Here is a 22134-nt window from a genome sequence, read left to right as displayed (position 1 = left end):
TGATTAATTTTATTGCTTTTCTGACTTTCGTGACCATGCTAATTTGGGGCTAGCTTTTCTAGCATTGATTGATACACTCACAAAAGCTTGGATTGCTTTCGCTGCAATGCATATTTTCAAAATCTGACACGATAGGTGGATTAACAACAAGCTAAGCTGTGTTTTGGTATATTTCACTTGTGATTGCATGATTATAAATATTTTTTGTAATATTTTGCGCCCTGCAATTCAGTGGTTGTTTAGGAAAATGATCCCGCTAAAGGGATCCGTAGCGCAGAGAAGTTAACTGGTGAAGTATTAAAGCCTTTATAGATCGGTCTCTAGTTACACTATTTAAGGAAAAATAGGAATACCGTAGTAAGGGCCTACTGAAATATGTATTGGTTAGTGGCTGCTGAGGGTTGTTGAGGGCATCAGCAATGGTCCAACTGCTAAAAGGCTGGATTCTTTTCTAATCACCAATTGGATCATTTAAATTAAAGCTTCCAAACAGTGAAAATCATGTTTTTCATCAAATTGGATGATATTTGAATGTAACCAGTTCATAGTAGGTTGACCCAGTTATGAAAAATGACTGTAGCTGGTACATTGACAAAGTTGATCATAAAGTTACTGGTCCCCTCCCCCCGAGTCAAACGCTTGGATTTAGGAGGCAGGCATATTATTAATTCACTTCATCAAATTTGTAATGATATGCATTTTAGAAAATTCAGCATCTACTCTGTCTGCACAGCTTCCCAGGCAACCACCGCAGCAGGAATGCTGTGATACAAAATCAGCTTTCCCAAAAAAGAATGGGGGATATGCTGTAAAGTCTGTGAAGACAGACCCAAGTCATATTAATTAGTTTCAAATCAATTGAGGATTTCAGGCACACAAAAATTCCATATACAAACATTGAAAAGTTTCACAAAAAAGTGCTCAACCAAATATTGTATATTTACAATTGAGCACTTTAAAAACACCAGAAAACACATTGTAGATCTGAGTAGATCACTACATCAACAAATTGATAACATCATAACTCAGAACAGTAAATAAAAGGACATTCAATTCACTACCCACTTTTTTTTTTTTTTTTTTTTTTTTATATATTTTTTTTATCCCATTTTCTCCCCAATTTTCGTGGTATCCAATCGCTAGTAATTACTACCTTGTCTCATCGCTACAACTCCCGTACGGGCTCGGGAGAGACGAAGGTCGAAAGCCATGCGTCCTCAGAAGCACAACCCAACCAGCCGTACTGCTTCTTAACACAGCGCGCCTCCAACCCGGAAGCCAGCCGCACCAATGTGTCGGAGGAAACACCGTGTACCTGGCCCCCTTGGTTGGCGCGCACTGCGCCCGGCCCGCCACAGGAGTCGCTGGAGCGCGATGAGACAAGGATATCCCTACCGGCCAAACCCTCCCTACCCCGGACGACGCTATGCCAATTGTGCGTCGCCCCACGGACCTCCCGGTCGCGGCCGGCTGCGACAGAGCCTGGGCGCGAACCCAGAGACTCTGGTGGCGCAGTTAGCACTGCGATGCAGTGCCCTAGACCACTGCGCCACCCGGGAGGCCCTAATTCACTACCCATTTAACAAATTGAGAGCATCCTGTCGGGCTGTATCACCGCCTGGTCGGCAACTGCACCACCCACAACTACAGGGCTCTCCAGAGGGTGATGCTGTCTGCCCAACGCATCATTGGGGGCAAACTACCTGCCCTTTAGGACACCTACAGCACCCGATGTCACAGGAAAGCCAAAAAGATCATCAAGGACAACAACCACTCGAGCCGCTGCCTGTTCACCCTGTTATCATCCAGAAGGAGAGGTCAGTACAGGTGCATCAAAGCTGGGACCGGGAGACTGAAAAGCAGCTTCTATCTCAAGGCCATCAGACTGTTAACCTGTTTGGGCTGCAGGGGCAGTATTGAGTAGCCAGATAAAAGGTGCCCATTTCAAACGGCCTCGTACTCAATTCTTGTTCGTACAATATGCATATTATTATTACTATTGGAATTATATCTGTGAGTAAAACAGAACTCATTTGGCACAAACTTCCTGACCAGGAAGTGGAAAATCTGAAATCGATGCTCTCTTCTAGGTCCTGCCTATAAATGGGCATGATACGTATTAGTATACATGCACGTCATACACCTTCCCCTGGATGTCAAGAGGCGGTGAGAGAAGAAATGGAGTGTTTATCTTGGTCTGAAGTGGAATGAATCCTCTTGGAATGACGTGTCACCCATTTCCTGTTTTCAGGAAGGCGCGAGGTTGGACCTGGAATTGCCTTCTGAAAAGCTTTCGTTATAGGCGACTAGATTTTTGAAATTTATTCGGGACGTTAGGCGTGTTGTGTTGTGTGCCTTTGTTCAGAAAGGAGAGCTTCACGCCACTTGGCTAGTGCGCTTGCTAATTCAAGAGGGAAAAAGGACGTTCTAAATCCAAACAACGATTGTCCTTGACAAAGGACACCTTGTACAACATTCTGATGGAAGATCAGCAAAAGTAGGACCCATTTTATGATGTTATAATGTTATTTCATATATCTGTCGAACTGTGTACTATTAGTTTTGCGCCCAGGTTTTGGGCACTCGGTCGCCATAACGTAAGCCTTATGTGGTAAGGAAGTTATTTTTAGAATTCTAACACGGCGATTGCATTAAGAACTAATGTATCTATCATTTAGTTATGTTTATGAATAGCTATTTGGTCAGAATATGTGTGTCAGAAAAAGTGTCAGAAAAAAATCCGGACGTTGTGGGAAAAAGTAGCTACGTTAGCACAATGTATAATCACTGATTTCAGCTCTAAATATGCACATTTTCGAAAAAACATAAGTGTACGTGTAACCTGATGTTATAGATCTGTCATCTGATGAAGAATATCAAGGTTAGTCAAAATTATATATCTTTTACTGGTTTGTTACGATCGCTAACTTTTGCTGCTGGGAAATGGCTTGTGTTTCTGGCTATTGTGGTAAGCTAATATAACGCTATATTGTGTTTTCGCTGTAAAACACTTAATCATTCGGAAATATTGGCTGGAATCACAAGATGCCTGTCTTTCATTTGCTGTACACTATGTATTTTTCAGAAATGTTTTATGATGAGTATTTAGGTATTTGGCGTTGGTGTCTGTAATTATTCTGTCTGCTTTCAGTGCAATTTCTGATTGTAGCTGCAATGTAAACAATGATTTAAACCTGAAATATGCACATTTTTCAAACAAAACATAGATTTATTGAATAACATGTTATAAGACTGTCATCTGATGAAGTTGTTTGTTGGTTAGTTTGGTTGGTTCTTGGTTAGTTAGGTTGGTTTTGTGCAAGCTACCTGTGCTGTGAAAAATGTCTGTCCTTTTTGTTTTGGTGGTGAGCTAACATAAATATACGTGCTGTTTTCGCTGTAAGACATTTTAAAAATCGGACATATTGGCTGGATTCACAAGATGTGTACCTTTAATTTGCTGTATTGGACTTGTTAATGTGTGAAAGTTAAATATTTCTAAAAAATATATTTTGAATTTCGCGCCCTGCACTTGAAGTGGCTGTTGTCATATTGTGGGCGGCCTCGGGCTTGCAGCCAGAAGAAGTTAAATAGCCATCACTAGGCGGCTTCCACCCAGTTACGTAACCCTGCACCTTAGAAGCTGCTGCCCCATATACATAGACTTGAAATCACTGGCCACTTTAATAATGGAACACTAGTCTCATATGTTTATACTGTATTCTATTCTACTGTATTTAGTCTATGACACTCCGACATTGCTCATCCTAATATTTATACATTTCTTAACTCCATTCTTTTACTTTTAGGTTGTGTGTATTGTTGTGAAATGTTAGATATTACTGCACTGTTGGAGCTAGAAACACAAGCATTTCGCTACACCCAAAATAACATCTGCTAAACGTATATGTGACAAATACAATTAGATTTGATTTTAAACATTTCCCCTTTCAAAAACATTACAGGCTACGTAGACAGGTTCCTGGATCTCCACTTCAACGAGGGGAAGCTGTGCGAGATGTCCATCCCAGGAGGCCATAGCTGGAGGAGTCTCCCGCTTCAATCTTCAGGGTGACTGACGCCCACTTGATTGAAGCGGGGTACATGAGTCCCCGTCCTCTCCTGCTCCCCTCAATCTCTTTTTTACATGACATGTCTCATTTTGTTACTTTGTATCGTTTTATTCAGGCATTCGGACGAGAGATGAGTGTTACAAATTGTACAAATTAATGGGGTCCTGCATTTACATTACATTTAAGTCATTTAGCAGACGCTCTTATCCAGAGCAACTTACAAATTGGAAAGTTCATACATATTCATCCTGGTCCCCCCGTGGGAATTGAACCCTGGTCCCCCCGTGGGAATTGAACCCACAACCCTGGCGTTGCAAGCGCCATGCTCTACCAACTGAGCCACACGGGACCGTGTGGGACCATGTGGCTCCTGCACACTGTAGGTGTCACGACTCCCGCCGAGGGTGGCTCCCCTGCCTGTTCGGGCGGCGCTCGGCGGTCGTCGTCACCGGCCTACTAGCCGCCACGATCCCTTTTTCCCTTGTCTGTTGGTTTAGTCTTATTAGTTGCACCTGTTTATTTTTGTGTTTCTTGATTTCTGGTCTATGTAAGCTTGTTAGGGCCGCTGGGGTTTTGTGCGGGATTATTTTGTGTTGAATGTCGGTGTTAGATTTCCTTTTCTCTCCGGATCTTTTTGCGCTGTGTGTTTGGGCGGGTCAGTGTTGCTGCACCCTGTGTTTGGCGTAACTGTGTGTTTTTGACGGAGAGAATTAAATCGTCTATTATTAAACCCTCTGCTCTCTGTGCCTGACTCCTACCTTCCACACCTAGATATTCGTGACAGAATCCCGCACCTTTCTATGGAGTCAGCAGGAGCAGCCACCCCTCCTCTCCCATCGATGGAGGAAAGGGTCCTCCATCACACAACCATTCTCCACCGGATTGGTTCGGCTATGGACCAGATGATGGAGAGGATGGACCGATGGGAGAGGAGTGGTCTTCCTACCTCACCCCCAGCGCCTCTTCCACCAGCACCACCTACCCCGTCTTCAGCATCTGGATCCTTTGGCCTGCGTCTAGCGCTCCCCAGGTAGTACGATGGGACGACGGCTGGGTGCCAGGGGTTCCTCCTGCAGCTGGACCTGTACCTGGCTACCGTTCGGCCGACTCCCTCGGGGGAGGAGAGCGTGAGCATCCTCGTTTCCTGTTTGACGGGTCGAGCTCTGGAGTGGGCCAACGCAGTGTGGAATGGCCCAGACTTTGCGAGGGATCACTACCCCGAGGGTGAACGGCTGTTCCACCTGCGACAGGAGACGAGGAGCACGCAGGACTTTGCCCTGGAGTTCCGGACCTTGGCCGCAGGGGCGGAGTGGAAAGACAGGGCCTTGATGGACCACTATCGTTGTAGCCTCCGGGAGGACGTCCGCCGGGAGCTAGCGTGTCTGGACACCACCCTCTCCCTCGATGAACTAATCGACATGTCCATTCGACTGGACAACCTGCTGGCTGCCCGCGGGCGTCCAGAACGGGCCCTGTCGATTCCACCTCCAGGCCCTCCTGCTCCCATCCCCATGGAGTTAGGAGGGAACGCTGCGAGGGGGACCGGAGGAGGAGGTTCGTCCTGCACCGGGTGTGGTCGGAGAGGACACACTGCCGATCGGTGCTGGAGGGGCTCGTCTGGGAGTCGGGATGGCAGGCAGAGCACTCTTCGTTCACCTCAGGTGAGTCAGCACCAGACTCACCCAGAGCTTCCTGTCGGCCATATGTTTTTGTTCATTTCTTTCCCTGGTTTTTCTCCCTCTCTACAGCATAAAGGCGCTAGTCGATTTAGGCGCAGCTGGTAACTTCATGGATCGTGGGCTCGCGTTAAGGCTAGGGATTCCCCTGGTGTCGTTAGACCAACCTTTCCCCGTGCACGCCTTAGATAGCCGACCATTAGGGCCAGGGCTGGTCAGGGAGGCCACGATTCCATTGGACATGATAACGCAGGGGAATCAAAAGGAGCGGATTAGTCTCCTCCTTATTGATTCACCTGCGTTTCCGGTGGTGCTGGGGATCCCCTGGCTGGCTCATCACAATCCGGTGATTTCATGGAGACAGGGGGCTCTTCGGGGGTGGTCAAAAGAGTGTTCAGGCAGGTGCATAAGAGTTTCCATCGGTGCGACAACGGTGGGGAGTCCAGACCAGGTTTCCACTGTGCGCATTCCCTCTGAATATGCCGATTTGGCTATCCCAATTACAACCCCATCGACGAGGGGATTGCGCGATAAACCTCCTGGAGAACGCTGCACTTCCTAGGAGTCACGTGTACCCGTTGTCCCAGGAGGAGACAGTGGCTATGGAGACATACGTCACTGAATCTCTGGGACAGGGGTACCTTCGGCCCTCCACGTCACCCGTCTCCTTAAGCTTCTTTTTTGTGAAGAAGAAGGAGGGAGGTCTGCGCCCGTGCATTGATTATAGAGGTCTAAATTCAATTATAGTGGGTTTTAGTTACCCGCTACCTCTCATCGCCACGGCGGTGGAATCCTTTCACGGGGTGCGTTTCTTCACAAAACCGGACCTCAGGAGTGCGTATAACCTGGTGCGTATCTGGGGGGGGGGGAGTGGAAACCGCATTCAGTACCACATCGAGCCATTATGAGTACCTCGTCATGCCGTATGGGTTGAAGAATGCTCCAGCCGTTTTCCAATCTTTCGTAGACGAAATTCTCAGAGACCTGCACGGGCAGGGAGTGGTAGTGTACATCAATGACATACTGTTATATTCTGCCACACGCGCCGCACACGTGTCTCTGGTACGTAGGGTACTTGTGCGACTGCTGGAGCATGACCTGTACGTCAAGGCTGAGAAATGTGTATTCTCCAACCAAGCCGTTTCCTTCCTGGGTTATCGCATTTCCACCTCTGGGGTGGTGATGGAGTGTGACCGCGTTACAGCCGTGCGTAATTGGCCGACTCCGACCACGGTAAAGGAGGTGCAGTGGTTTTTAGGGTTTGCCAATTACTACCGTAGGTTTATCCGGGGTTTTGGTCAGGTGGCTGCTCCCATGTCCTCACTGCTGAAAGGGGGGCCGGCACGTTTGCGCTGGTCAGCAGAGGCGGACAGAGCTTTCAGTCGTCTGAAGGAGCTGTTCACCGGCGCGCCCTTGGCGGCGCATCCGGACCCTTCTTTGGCGTTCATAGTGGAGGTGGACGCGTCCGAGGCTGGGGTGGGAGCCGTGCTATCACAGTGCTCGTGCACGCCACTAAAGCTCCGCCCTTGCGCTTTTTTTCCCGAAGAAGCTCGGTTCGGCGGAGTGGAACTTTGACGTGGGGGACCGGGAGTTGTTAGCTGTAGTCAAGGCCCTGAAAGTGTGGAGACATTGGCTTGAGGGGGCTAAGCACCCTTTCCTCATCTGGACTGACCATCATATTCTCGAGTATGTCCGGGCAGCGAGGAGATTGAATCCGCGTCAGGCTAGGTGGGCCATGTTCTTTACCCGCTTTCGTTTCACGATTTCATATCGGCCAGGCTCCCAAAATACGAAGACCGACGCCCACGCTGGCGAAGGACGTGAGGTTTTATGTCTCCTCCTGCTCGGGGTGCGCTAAGAGCAAGGCTCCTCGACACCTGCCTAGAGGGAGTTACAGCCCCTCCCGGTTCCGCAACGGCCGTGGTCGCACTTGTCGGTGGACTTTCTCACCGACCTTCCCCCGTCTCAGGGAAGTACTACGATCCTGGTCGTTGTGGATCGGTTTTCGAAGTCCTGCCATCTCATCCCGTTGCCCGGTCTCCCTACGGCCCTGCAGACTGCGGAGGCTCTGTTTACCCATGTCTTCCGGCACTACGGGGTGCCTGAGGACATCGTTTCTGATCGGGGTCCCCAGTTCACGTCCAGAGTTTGGAGGGCGTTCATGGAACGGCTGGGGGTCTCGGTCAGCCTGACCTCGGGTTTTCACCCTGAGAGTAATGGGCAGGTGGAGAGAGTAAACCAGGATGTGGGTAGGTTTCTGCGGTCGTATTGCCGGTACCGGCCTGGTGAGTGGGCGAGGTACGTCCCATGGGCAGAGCTCGCTCAGAACTCCCTTCGCCACTCCTCTACTAACATCTCCCTTCCAGTGCGTGTTGGGCTACCAGCCGGTCCTGGTGCCATGGCATCAGAGCCAGACCGAGGCTCCTGCGGTGGAGGAATGGGTGCAGCGCTCGAAGGACACCTGGAGAGCCGTCCAGGAATCTTTAAGACAGGCTAGTGGACGGCAGAAGAAGAGCGCTGACCAGCACCGCAGTGAGGCCCGGGACCGGGTCTGGCTCTCGACCCGAAACCTGCCCCTCCGCCTGCCCTGCCGGAAGCTGGGGACACAGTGTGTAGGGCCATTTAAAGTCCTGAGGAGGATAAACGAGGTGTGTTATAGGTTACAGCCTCCTACTTAGTATCGCATTAGCCCCTCGTTTCATGTGTCTCTCCTCACGCCGGTGGTGGCTGGTCCCCTGCAAGAAGTTGAGGTGCCTGAGGTCCCTCCGCCCCCTCTGGACATCAAGGGGTCCCCGGCGTACACAGTACGTGCCATTCTGGACTCGAGACGCCGGGTGGGGGGCCTACAGTACCTCGTAGACTGGGAGGGGTACGGTCCTGAGGAGAGGTGCTGGGTACATTTTGGACCCTTCACTTCTGAAGGACTTCCACCGCCTCCACCCAGATCGCCCGGCACCTCGCCCTCCGGGTCGCCCTCGAGGCCGGTGGCGGCGCGCTGTGGGAGCCGCGCGTCAGGGGGGGGTACTGTCACGACTCCAGCCGAGGGTGGCCCCCCTGCCTGTTCGGGCGGCGCTCGGCGGTCATCGTCACCGGCCTACTAGCCGCCACCAATCCCTTTTTCCCTTGTCTGTTAGTTTAGTCGTATTGGTTGCACGTGTTTCTTGATTTCTGGTCTATTTAAGCTTGTTAGGCCCGCTGGGGTTTTGTGCGGGATTATTTTGTGTTCACTGTCGGTGTTGGATTTATTTTTCTCTCTGGATCTTTTTGCCCTGTGTGTTTGGGTGGGTCAGTGTTGCTGCGCCCTGTGTTTGGCGTAACTGTTTGTTTTTGACGGAGATAATTAAATCGTCTATTATTGAACCTTCTGCTCTCTGCGCCTGACTCCTACCTTCCACATCTAAATATTTGTGACAGTAGGGTGGCTGGGTGCCTATATTAGGCTTATAGCAACAACAACAAAAAATGTCTCACAATTATTTCTCATCTTTATTTATCATGAGTGTTCATGTTGATCAATATTTCAGCTATGCTGGCCAATTGTAAATGATCAAGTAAATGTCTGATCAATACATATTGTAATTTATAATGCTTATGCAGAAGCACCAATAAATTGTCCAGGTTTTCATGTACATTCCCTTATGCCTAAGTTTCTAAGGTGACTCAGGCTTTACTAATTCTGCTGAAGAAGTGTATCAGTGAACTGTCTTCTCTAATTAGTTTCAAAACAATATAAATATTTGCGTATTGCTGCTGTTTGTCTGATATTCAACAGTTCATTTTCAGTTCTGTTGACCATGAGAGCATTTTGCAGAGAAAATGGGGTGAGGTACACTATTTAGGCTTGGAATCATGGAAATAATACTTTTTGGTTTACCTTCACAAGGGTGTTTTGGTTTACCTTCACAAGGGTGTTTTGGTTTTGGTTTACAACCACAAGGGTGTTTTAAAGTGCTGCCAGTCAAGGAGAGCTCATGAATACAAGCTCCCCGCCCACATACATTAAGCTTTTAAAGGGACTGTAGTTCCTTCCCTACAAGGATGATGGTAAAATCAAAGTTTTATACTGCAATTTAACTGGATCACTTTTGCCATGACATCCCACTTGCCATGACATCCCACTTGCATCTATTTGGATAAAGGTTAGAACCCTTATATAGCCACCCAGTGTCCAGCACAGATGCAGACGGACACACCAGTTAGACCTCGGAGTGCAACTCAGATGAAACTCCACTGTAAAACATCAACCTGTTCTCATGGTTTATTCAGACAAGGAGGGGAGGCATACAGCACTACAAGTATCTGACTCATCGCAGGTGCTGAGGATTACTAGCCAGAAACTCAAACGGCATGGCTCACAGGGCTTGAGCTACAGACTAATACAACAGATATACAGAGAATCACAGTGGAAATGAATGTCAAACTCCGCAGTCTAGAGCTAAGTACTGTATGCACGGCATTAATGTGAATGGTACACATGTATGATATACTTTAGTGTATGGCCCTGATGTCACCACTCTCCTTTGCTGATGTCACCCTATGACAATAAATGCCAACCTGCATCCTGCGCTGTCACCTCTCTCCTGTGCAGGAAGTGACAGTGTCATTGGTTCTAGACTGGTACTTTGAGGTTGTTGTACTAAACATGCCCTCAGTTGAACTCTCTCCGTAGGAGAAGAAAGAACAGTGGGGTACTCGGAAACTAACATGCAGGGATAGAAGTAGGGGAGAAATAGGAGAGAGGAGGGGAGGAGAGAGACCCCTAGCTTGGAGTTAGCTAAGTGGACTAAGACCACAGCAGATCGTCCACTGTGAGTGAAAATGAAGTCGCTGTACTAAAGTGCCACAGCTCGCAATTACCAGCCCGTCATTATAGTCCCCCTGTGGAGAAAAACCCTATTATTCCAGCACACTTCTAAGCAAATCAAATAATCAATGCCCCAACAGTCATAAAAATAAATCACAAATAAAAAGAGACCGGCAGGTCGGGAGTAGGACTTACTATGGTGAAATTCATGACCTTTACTATCCAGATGGTTAAAGCGAGGTTGACCAGGATCAGGATCATTAACAGGAGCACAAAGAAGTAAAGGCAACGTTTCCGCCAGCCGTAAATCCCCACTTTGTACACATGTGGTTTCTCTGAGCTCTGGACATTGTTCCTATGAGTGCACTGTTCTTGGGTCATCTGCAAGAGAAGAAGAAGAAGAAGAGGGTAAGTGACTTAAGGCTATGCATTCTGAACCCAACATGCCCCAAACAGTACATTCTGGCTCTACTGTTGAAGCCGTAGTCAGCCATTGAGTTCGGACACAATGAAAGACAGTTTAGTTAGGAATAAAACTGATTCATTGTCCCATAAGCTTTCTATATATCAATTACTCCCTCTCTGCACCATTGATGTGCTGATAGTGTCCATTAATGATGATTCTAATTGTCCGCCTGTAAAGTGGGAGAAGGCACTGTTCACTTCAAGCTCCATAATAATAGCCTAATAACTCTGTGCAAAATACAACTTTACTTTCTACAGTGCTTTGAGTGGCTGGCTCCGCCGCCAAAGCCAATCGCATTTGACAACCACACACATTCACCGCTAACTGGTACAAATGACACTAGACAGCCCTTATGAAAACTCTAAAGCCAGTCAGCAAAACCAAAAATCTGATTGTACTGTTGCACTTCAGTGTTTGTATGTAGGGCATAGTAAACGGTAGGCATGTGCAGGGACACATTGTTATGATGATGATGGTGATGATGTTGATCGAGAACATGACATTTACTTTGTGCATAGCTCTTATATTTCAGTCCTAAAGTTCCATATGAAACAGTGTTCTTCCATACTTTTTTCCCCTTATTTTTTTTATCCTCAATTTCGTGGTATCCAATTAATAGTTACAGTCTTGTCCCATCGCTGCAACTCCCGTACGGATTCGGGAGAGGCAAAGAGCCGCGCGTCCTGCGAAACACGACTCAGCCAAGCCGCACTGCTTCTTGACACAATGTCCACTTAACCCAGAAGCCAGCCACAACAATGTGTCAGATGAAAAACACCGTACGACTGGTGACCGTGTCAGCATGCATGCACCCGGCCCACCACAGGAGTCGCTAGTGTGCAATGGGACAAGGACAGCCAGGCCGACCAAACCCTCCCCTAACCCAGACGACGCTGGGCCAATTGTACGCCGCCCCATGGGTCTTCCGGTTGCGGCCGGCTGCGACAGGGCTTGGACTCAAACCAGTATCTCTAGTGGCACAACTAGCACTGCGATGCAATGCCTTAGACCACTGCGCCACTCAGGAAGCACTTGTTCTTCCATCCCTACAGGTGCTCCAGACTAAAGTGACCATGGGTGTGGTTCAGAACAGGACCAAATACTCTATTACCTTCCATGAAGTCTTGTTCACCACGTATTGCACCTCCAGGTTGGCATCTAATCTTCCATTTCCAAAGTAAACATTGAGTTTAGAGCAGAACTGTGCAAATACAGACTTAGAGCTTGATTAATTTAATAGTTGGAAGTTAGTACTGGCTCAAACCAATGCTAACAGACTGTGGCTCACCAGATCCAGGGCCACCATGACACAAGAGCAACACTCAACCTACACTAATTCAACGAGGGGGGGGGGGGGGTTCCTTTAAGTCAATCTCACCAGGTAGCTGGTGATATAAAAAATGTATGTGGATACAGCTGTCAGCAACCCCAGGTGGTGTGTAGACACTGTACAGTACAGAAACAAACCGACCGAGAGAAACAGGATTCACACACAGTATTATTACTGCAAACATGACTGTTGGAGTATTAACCATAACCCTGTTGGAGGCCATCGGTAAATTGTATCTCTGAGTGACCCACTGGTGTGTCATCTTACTGTACATCAGCCACAATACCGTCTAACGGCAGCTAGATAGTTAGTTAGTGCCTAAAGAAAGAACAGCGGCACAAAACAAAGTCTGTTTCTGATCAAAGGCATCCCAAGCATTGCTGAATGTTGTTGGTTCCTCTCGGTTGCCAAATCACTGGGCATCTCTCCACTAGGCTCTTTTATAGACAACATGTGGTTCGGTACCAGATTCTGCCAACTTCTGTCCCAGTTCTCCATTCAGAGGCAATGCCTGTCCAAATTTGAAAATACACAAAATGTCCTCTACTGTGTCTAGTGCAAGAGGCTTCTGAATGGATCCCAACATTGTTTATGTCTACAGTAAGTTTAGGCTGGGAAGAAGCAGACTTGAGATATAATACATCTACTGTATATGCACAATTATGGGAAGAAAATATGCCATGAGCACATTTAACTAATTAACATTTTGCCATTCACAAGCAGTCCTAATCTTCACTTCACTTCACTTCACTTTCACCACACTGTAACAGTCCTGACCTGTTTTATGTTGTTTTTTATGTGTTTATGGTCAGGGCATGTGTTTTGGGTGGGCAGTCTATGTTATCTGTTTCTATGTTGGTTTCGGTGTGCCTGGTATGGCTCTTGATTAGAGGCAGGTGGTTTGCATTTTCCTCTAATCAAGAGTCATATTTAGGTAGGGCATTATCACTGTGTGTTTGTGGGTGATTGTCTCTTGTGATGTCTTCGTGTCGTTATTCGATGTATATTCACAAACGGGACTGTTTGGCTGTTCGTTTTGTTTCGATGTCGTCTGTTGCCTGTTCGTGAGTTTACGTTTCAGTTATGTAAGTTTATGTTCAGGTTTTCGTTCTATGTCGTTTTGTTATTTTGTAGTTTGAAAGTGTTTTGTTTAGTTTTCGTGTTGCCATCTGCATCGTTTGTAATTTATAATAAAGATGGCATATTTCCCAGACTCCGCATTTTGGTCAGAAGATCCTTCTCTCCTCACCTCATCTGAGGATGAGGAGAGCGACAGCTCTTACAGAATCACCCACCAAAATACAGAGACCAAGCGGTATGGGAATGCTCGACGGAGCAATAAGGATTTCTGGACTTGGGAGGAGATATTGGACGGTAGAGGACCTTGGGCTCAACCAGGGGAATATCGCCGTCCTAAGGAGGAGAAGAGGGCAGCCACAGCCCAGGAGCGCTGGTATGAGGAGGCAGCGCGACGACGCGGTTGGGAGCCCGTGAGTAAGACCCAAAAATTTCTTGGGGGGGGGGCACACGAGGAGTGTGGCAAAGCCGGGTAGGATACCCGAGCCAACTCCCCGTGCTTACCGTGGAGGTAGAAGGCGTCGTACTGGTAAGACACCGTGTTATGCGGTAAAGCGCACGGTGTCCCCAGTACGCGTGCTTAGCCCAGTGCGGGCTATTCCACCTTGCCGCACTGGGAGGGCTAGGTTGGGCATCGAGCCGGGTGCCATGAAGCCGGTCCAACGTAGCTGGTCTCCAGTACGTCTCCTCGGGCCGGTGTACATGGCACCAGCCTTACAGGTGGTGTCCCCGGTTCGCCTGCATAGCCCAGTGCGGGCTATTCCACCTCGCCGCACTGGCAGGGCTACGGGGTTCATTCAACCTGGTAGGGTTGGGGAGGCTCGGTGCTCAAGAGCACGTGTCCTCCTTCACGGTCCGGTATATCCGGTGCCACCTCCATGTACCAGTCCTCCGGTGGCAGCCCCCCGTACCAGGCTGTCTCTCCGGGTTCTCTCTCCTGCTGTTTCCTCCTCTCCAGCGCAGCCGGTGCCTAGACCACGCACCAGGCTGTCTCTCCTTCTCCTCCCTACAGAGCTATCTGTCTCCTCAGCGCCATCTGAGCCATCCGTCTCCCCAGCGCCATCTGAGCCATCCGTCTCCCCAGCGCCATCTGAGCCATCCGTCTCCCCAGCGCCATCTGAGCCATCCGTCTCTCCAGCGCCATCTGAGCCATCCGTCTCCCCAGCGCCGTCTGAGCCATCCGTCTGCCATGAGCCTGCAAAGCCGCCCGTCTGCCATGAGCCTGCAAAGCCGCCCGTCTGCCATGAGCCTACAGAGCCATCCGCCAGACAGGAGCCGCTAGAGCCGTCAGCCAGACAGGAGCCGCTAGAGCCGTCAGCCAGACAGGATCTGCCAGAGCCGCCAACCAGACAGGATCTGCCAGAGCCGCCAACCAGACAGGATCTGCCAGAGCCGCCAACCAGACAGGATCTGCCAGAGCCGCCAACCAGACAGGATCTGCCAGAGCCGCCAACCAGACAGGATCTGCCAGAGCCGCCAGCGAGCCATGAGCAGCCAGAGCCGTCAGAGAGCCATGAGCAGCCAGAGCCGTCAAAGAGCCATGAGCAGCCAGAGCCGTCAAAGAGCCATGAGCAGCCAGAGCCGTCAGTGAGCCATGAGCAGCCAGAGCCGTCAGAGCGCCATGAGCGTCGAGAGCCGTCAGCCTGCCATGAGCGTCGAGAGCCGTCAGCTTGCCATGAGCGTCGAGAGCCGTCAGCCTGCCATGAGCGTCAAGAGCCGTCAGCCTGCCATGAGCGTAGAGAGCCGTCAGCCAGCATGGACCTGCCAGAGCCATCCAAACAGGACCTGCCAGAGTCCTTCAGCCGGGATCTGCCCCTTGTCCCGGTGCTGCCCCTTGTCCCGGTGCTGCCCCTTGTCCCGGTGCTGCCCCTTGTCCCGGTGCTGCCCCTTGTCCCGGTGCTGCCCCTTGTCCCAGTGATGGTCCTTATCCTGGTGCTGCCCCTTGTTCTGGTGCTGCCCCTTGTCCCGGTGCTACCCCTTGTCCCGGTGCTGCCCCTTGTCCTGGTGCTAGCTGTTTATTTAGGGGAAGGTAGTGTTAGGGTGGGCATTAGAAGGGGTAGAAAGAAGAGGGGAGTGACTATGGTGGTATGGGGACAGCGTCCTGAGCCGGAACCACCACCGTGGTCAACTGCCCACCCGGACCCTCCCCTGGACTTTGTGCTTGTGCGCCCGGCGTGCGCATCTTGAGGGGGGGGTACTGTAACAGTCCTGACCTGTTTTATGTTGTTTTTTATGTGTTTATGGTCAGGGCATGTGTTTTGGGTGGGCAGTCTATGTTATCTGTTTCTATGTTGGTTTCGGTGTGCCTGGTATGGCTCTTGATTAGAGGCAGGTGGTTTGCATTTTCCTCTAATCAAGAGTCATATTTAGGTAGGGCATTATCACTGTGTGTTTGTGGGTGATTGTCTCTTGTGATGTCTTCGTGTCGTTATTCGATGTATATTCACAAACGGGACTGTTTGGCTGTTCGTTTTGTTTCGATGTCGTCTGTTGCCTGTTCGTGAGTTTACGTTTCAGTTATGTAAGTTTATGTTCAGGTTTTCGTTCTATGTCGTTTTGTTATTTTGTAGTTTGAAAGTGTTTTGTTTAGTTTTCGTGTTGCCATCTGCATCGTTTGTAATTTATAATAAAGATGGCATATTTCCCAGACTCCGCATTTTGGTCAGAAGATCCTTCTCTCCTCACCTCATCTGAGGATGAGGAGAGCGACAGCTCTTACACACACAACATTTATAAGAGCTATCTAGGCCATATTGTCTCCTTTGCCTCATTGTCTTATTACACGGACACACTGTTCCACTTTACATAATGTAGATATGCATGGCCAATTAAATCAGATTTATTTTAAAGGTCATGGCATTACAGTCAACAACCTAATGAGCGTTGAATCTGCTCCAAATATAACAAAGTGTTCTCTCAGTGATTCATAAATCATTGAGTTCCAGCTACACAATCAACAGAATTCATGAACTAACGCTGGTCTGAAGGTGAGAATACAGCCTGTGATTGCTGTCTGCATGGCACAACGAATACTATCAGCTCAACATGCTCTGTATTTTTACTTTCTTATAAACACAGTAGGAGAGTGAGCTTTTCAAAACAAGCTTATCAGCAAGCTTTATAACCCTGATTAAGGCAACTTGGCAAGGCATGTATGTGGCCCTCTCTATGACTGTTTTTGGCTTACAATGCCCTCCAAGATATATACTTGTATAAGATACCTCTGAACATCATTGTTTAATGGTGTTCTGATTATCTCAGGGCCCATGTACTGAAGTCACCCACTCATCTAAATTTCTGTATTCATGTTAAAGAACAGAGCGTTACATACCATTGGATTCAAAGACTCAAGTCTAACTTCATTCAAAGAAGTACTGTTGCAGTACAGGCCAACTGTATCTCTATCCATGTAGTGATTTTTACATCACCAAAGTCAACAAGCCCTACAATTACCATAATATTACTTGATTGAGAACTCGCTGAATATCTGAGCGACCACAAGTAGGGCAGTGAAAGTCTCAGCCAAACTATTTCAATTTGCTTCAAACTGACACTACTTCAAAAATGTTTGGGAGGATTTACATGGGCTAGGGGTTGAAAGGAGCAGCACTCCGCTGTGTTTAAGACATGTGGCCTCAAAGTGAGGGAGAGAGAGCCCTCCACATGTGTAATTAAAGAAGGGATTAAGGAGAGAGTGAACGAGGGATAGAGGGAGTGAGAGAGGCAGGGAGAGATAGACCAGAGAGGGTGAGAGACAGAGCAACTTCACTATCAGAGCTACTGAAATAAAATAATAAATCAAAACTTTAAAATAAAACAACATTCATAATGAAATGCTGAAACTGAGCAGCCCTAAGCTGGTGGACACACTGCTCAAATTATTAAACTTAATGCTGGAAACTGGATGTTTCCCTGGAATCTGCAATGAAGGTCTAATAACGCCCATCTACAAAAAAAGGAGACAATTTCGACACCAATAACTACAGAGACATCTGTGTATGCAGTAATCTGGAAAATATATTTTGCAGCATAATGAATACTAGAAGCGGCTTCCTCCCCAAACATCACACCTCAGATCACATTTACTCCCTCCACACTCATAAATCTAAATATCAAAAGGAACACAAGAAAAGGTTTTGTCTACCTTGTAGACTTCATTTTGGCACTATGAACTATTATACTAACTCCTCCAAATTTATATGGGGGGAAATGTATAACACCTTGAAATCCTAAAGTATGAATAATAAATGTGTAATAAAAATTGGAAACTAAACAACAGATTTTTTTCCCCCAAAGACGTGGAGTCCAACAATATTTATATAAATTAACTACCAACAATGTTGGAGCAATCTGCAGCCTCAGTCCTCACCCTACATGACACACATATGAAGTGCATGTTGTACGCTGACAACTTAATTTTGTTGTCACCCACAGAACAAAGATTACGACAGAGCCTGTCCCTTGTAGAGCAGTACTGCCACAGATGGGTACTAATAGTAAACTTAGAAAAAAATTAAATTGTGATCTTTCAGCAGAAAGCCAGATCCCAGTGAAACCAGTACCAGTTTACCTATAGTGGAACTACACTAAAACACAGTTCCAGCTATAATTACCTGGGCCTGGAGAAAAGTTAATCAGGGATTTTTAGGCTGGCTGCAAAGGCCCTGAGTGAAAAAAAACTGAAGAGCATTTTATGCTATCAAATCCAGAAATACAAATATCCCAATAAATATTTGGTTAATAAGTGAGTATACGCAATGCCCACAGAAAAATAAGTGTGTATACGACATATACCTGCGTATACCCTCCACTACAACACTGCTCAGAACAGCCTCAATTCATCAGCGCATGAACTCTACAAGGTGCCTAAAGCATTCCACAGGGATGCTGGCCCATGTGCACTCCAATGCTTGTCAAGTTGGCTGGATGTCTTTTGGGTGGTGGACCATTCTTGATGCACATGGGAAACTGTTGAGCGTGAAAAAGCCTGCAGCGTTGCAGTTCTTGACACACTCAAACTGGTGCAACTGGCACCTACTACCATACCCCGTTCAAAGGGACTTTGTATGTGCGCCATTCACGCTGAATGGAACACATACACAATCCATGTCTCAATTGTTTAAAAATCATTCTTTAACCTGTCTCCTCCCGTTCATCTACACTAATTGAAATGGATTTAACAGCTTAAGGGATCATAGCGTTCACCTGGTCAGTCTACTGTATGTCATGGAAAGAGCAGGTGTTCCTAATGTTCCCTTTCTCTAATCACCATTATTTATATTTTGCAGTTGTTGTGTCACTATCTCACTCTGCTTTAGAAAGTGGCCTTGTAATTCATGCTAATAAAGCTTGTCTGAATCTAAGAGAGAGAGAGAAAACAAAGGAACCCTCCCACAGGTCAGCTTATAGTGTGTTGACAGGTCAGAGGGAGTCAAGTGCATCACCTCTCTCTCTCTCTCTCTCTCTCTCTCTCTCTCTCTCTCTCTCTCTCTCTCTCTCTCTCTCTCTCTCTCTCTCTCTCTCTCTCTCTCTCTCTCTCTCTCTCTCCCTCTCTCTCTCTCTCTCTCTCTCTCTCTCTCTCTCTCTCTCTCTCTCTCTCTCTCTCTCTCTCTCTCTCTCTCTCTCTCTCTCTCTCTAATCATTAGATTGTCACAAATGCTGTGGCAGGTTGTTAAATAACAGGTCACAGCCACAGTGGAGTGTGAACAGTGTACAACAACTGGATCCAAGAGGAGGTCTCTGGAGTAGTGCTATGATGATGTGGAGAGCTGTACTGAACTGAGTCTGTTGCTCAATAATACTGTGACATTCACACATGTTGCCTATCAGGAGATGGTGTACTGACATTCCAGCCAAATGTGGGTGTATAATCAAAATGGCATACAGTACATGCCATCCAAATGCAGTAAATTCAAATGTAACGACACACGGCGCAATAACCACCATCAACTATCCATAAATAGCTATGGCCATCCACTCTTACAGTAAATGGTTTGCTGAAAACGTGATACTAACAGTGTCTCTTTAAGAGTAAATGTTTTTGATACTGCTTCTGGGCTGACAGATAGAAGAGTATGTGGATCTCATAGTTTCTGTTTAGCCCCTGAATTACAAAGGGATTGAGATGGAGCCAGAGAATATGAAACCTTGTACTGGTTCAGTACCTCTCTCTCTCTCTCACTCGCACGTACGCACACACACACATAGAGATAACACACACAGGAACACACAGACAAAAGCACACACAGACAGTAACACACAGGCATAAACATATGCGCGCACACACACACACACACACACACACACACACACACACACACACACACACACACACACACACACACACACACACACACACACACACACACACACACACACACACACACACACACACACACTCTGTTGCTAGGAAATTCTCCACTATTAAAGGGCCTGCAGGGGATGGGAGCAGCTAAAGGCTTTATTTAACCAGATGGCACACTAGTTCTCTCACCAACAATATGACAAAATATTAATCAGGGACAAGAGGTGCTTCCCTTTCCCAGTGTTCATGTACATAGTGTTTACAGTAGGTTTAGAGTCCTGGTATCTTCACCTACACATTTCCCCCATTACCTTAAGATCAACAGGGCTACTTTGAATAGGAACATTTGCTGTCTATTTAATAGGGATTTTGCATATCAAATAAGAGTGTTTACGATATAAATTAAAACATATTTCCTAATGTCCTTCTAGATGCAAATCCCTAATTGAGTTTAGGATTTTTCAATAGAGCAACCACAAACACTCAGATAAAAGTATTTCATATTAATACATCGGACTCAAAAGAACATCTCTTGGTTGGCCACTTTCATGTAGACTTTCAGATGAAGCCAATGAATTTAATCTCTCTTGAGATCTCAACCCAATTATTACTACACTTCTTCTTTCTTCTTTAGCACTTCTTGTTTTACGTATTAAATGGATCCAATTCCATGTCAACCGAAAAGGTTGGGCCACAATCATAAGACAATTTCACTTTTTAAATGAGCAATTACTTCAATAGGGTTGGATACAAGTAGCCAGTCAAGCAATTGCATATATGTGTCACGGCCGTTGGAAAAAGAGGACCAAGGTGCAGCGTGGTGAGCCTACATACTTTTAATAGTAGATGTCGCCAACAAAACAATAAACAATACCAAAACAAACCGTGAAGCTTAAGGCAATGTGCCATCAAACAAAGTTAACTTCCCACAAAGACAGGTGGAAAAAAGGGCTACCTAAGTATGGTTCTCAATCAGAGACAACGATAGACAGCTGCCTCTGATTGAGAACCACACCCGGCCAAACACAAAAAAATAGAAAACATAGAAATAAAGAAACTAGAATGCCCACCCTAGTCACACCCTGGCCTAACCAAAATAGAGAATAAAAACCTCTCTATGGCCAGGGCGTGACAATATGAGACAAAAACACAATCCCAATGCTTTTCAGGAGCACTCTGACTCACAACCTGAAACATTTTCCTAAGAGGGCTGATAAAATAAATACTTCCACCCAGGTCGGCTGTTATATCTCAAGAATATACAGATTGTGGTACAGTCTGCATGGTCAGGTCAGGCGTTGTATATATTACCGACTGTTATTACACTTTGAGAAATGTCACAGTGCAATATATTCTCAGGCTAATGGTATGTCTTGTGGAACTTGAAACCGTTATTTGATAAGGGCATGGTGGTTTTCCCTCTACTTTATCCTTCACCTACAGCTCTTCAGTATGCACAGTAACATCCTGCACTGGAGACAGTTTCTATACAGTAATACCATTACCTTTAGTACCAATCAGTCATTCTACTCTCTAACAGGACTTTGCAGAGTAAATTAGACACAGAGAGAGAGAAGCCAGAGGTGACCCTGTTTGCCCCATACTCACGGAGGAACTGACAGGCCAGGAGAGGGACCGAGAAAGGCCATAGACAACATGCAACTCTACTTAGTATCTATACACTTACAGAGAGAAACACCTCTGGCAGCTTTGGTGTTATATGAGGAAAAGGACTGTACTCGACCTCAAGGGATCTGAATGAGACTCAATAGTATTTTGCATTGCTTTGAAGAGAGAACAGCAGTCAGGAAAACTGTGCATTAATTTTTAAAATGACAAAATTGAGCCTGTGCAGGGAGGTCTATTTAAAAGGGATGAGGTGACTATCTGTAGTTAGGCAATAAAGGAAGTAATATTGAAGGAAGTGATCAATATGACACAATTAATGCCTTCATCATAAAACCTTGACATTTAATTTGTTGGTGCCCATGCCAAGAGGGGTGAATGACTCCTCAGGACAATTGCTTTTGACTGCTGCTCCCCAATTATCTTTTACAGTGAGTTTGTGCACCCTAACGAAGTTCTAATGATCTGGAGAGAGACCAGAAAAAATCCTCCGTGCAACCATGGAGGAGATGCTCACAGAATTTCAAGCCAGGACGTCATGTAAAAATCTTCCCAGCGTGAAATAATGGATAAATTGTTCTGATTGTGTTGTGACTGTGATGTCATGTTGTAAACATTTTCACAGCTTGAAAATGTTCCCAGTCAATAATTGCACGCGCTTACGTGTGGATAGCTGAGCTCGTGCGGATGTTTGTCTCACACCCCCTCAAACTTGATTTAGCTAGCTAACTGGCATAATTAGCTGTAAATTGGTCGAGATGGTTTGCTCTCAGAGCTG

At 46.9% G+C, this 22134-nt stretch overlaps 1 protein-coding gene across 4 annotated transcripts in view; it reads right to left on the bottom strand.

Annotated features, from left to right (window-relative positions):
• The window catches only part of LOC129868336 (delta-sarcoglycan-like), a 297860-nt gene that overhangs the window by 73363 nt on the left and 202363 nt on the right, over positions 1 to 22134 (bottom strand). For all 4 annotated transcript variants that reach the window (XM_055942228.1, XM_055942225.1, XM_055942226.1 and 1 more), the window contains one exon: positions 10749 to 10934. In XM_055942228.1, the coding sequence (XP_055798203.1) occupies positions 10749 to 10934 (186 nt within the window). The remainder of the gene's footprint in view (positions 1 to 10748; positions 10935 to 22134) is intronic.

Source organism: Salvelinus fontinalis, chromosome 13 (assembly GCF_029448725.1).
Source record: "Salvelinus fontinalis isolate EN_2023a chromosome 13, ASM2944872v1, whole genome shotgun sequence".
In the NCBI taxonomy this organism is placed as follows: domain Eukaryota; kingdom Metazoa; phylum Chordata; class Actinopteri; order Salmoniformes; family Salmonidae; genus Salvelinus; species Salvelinus fontinalis.
Note: the sequence above shows the minus strand (reverse complement) of the source record. Positions and strands in the feature narration are given on the sequence as shown.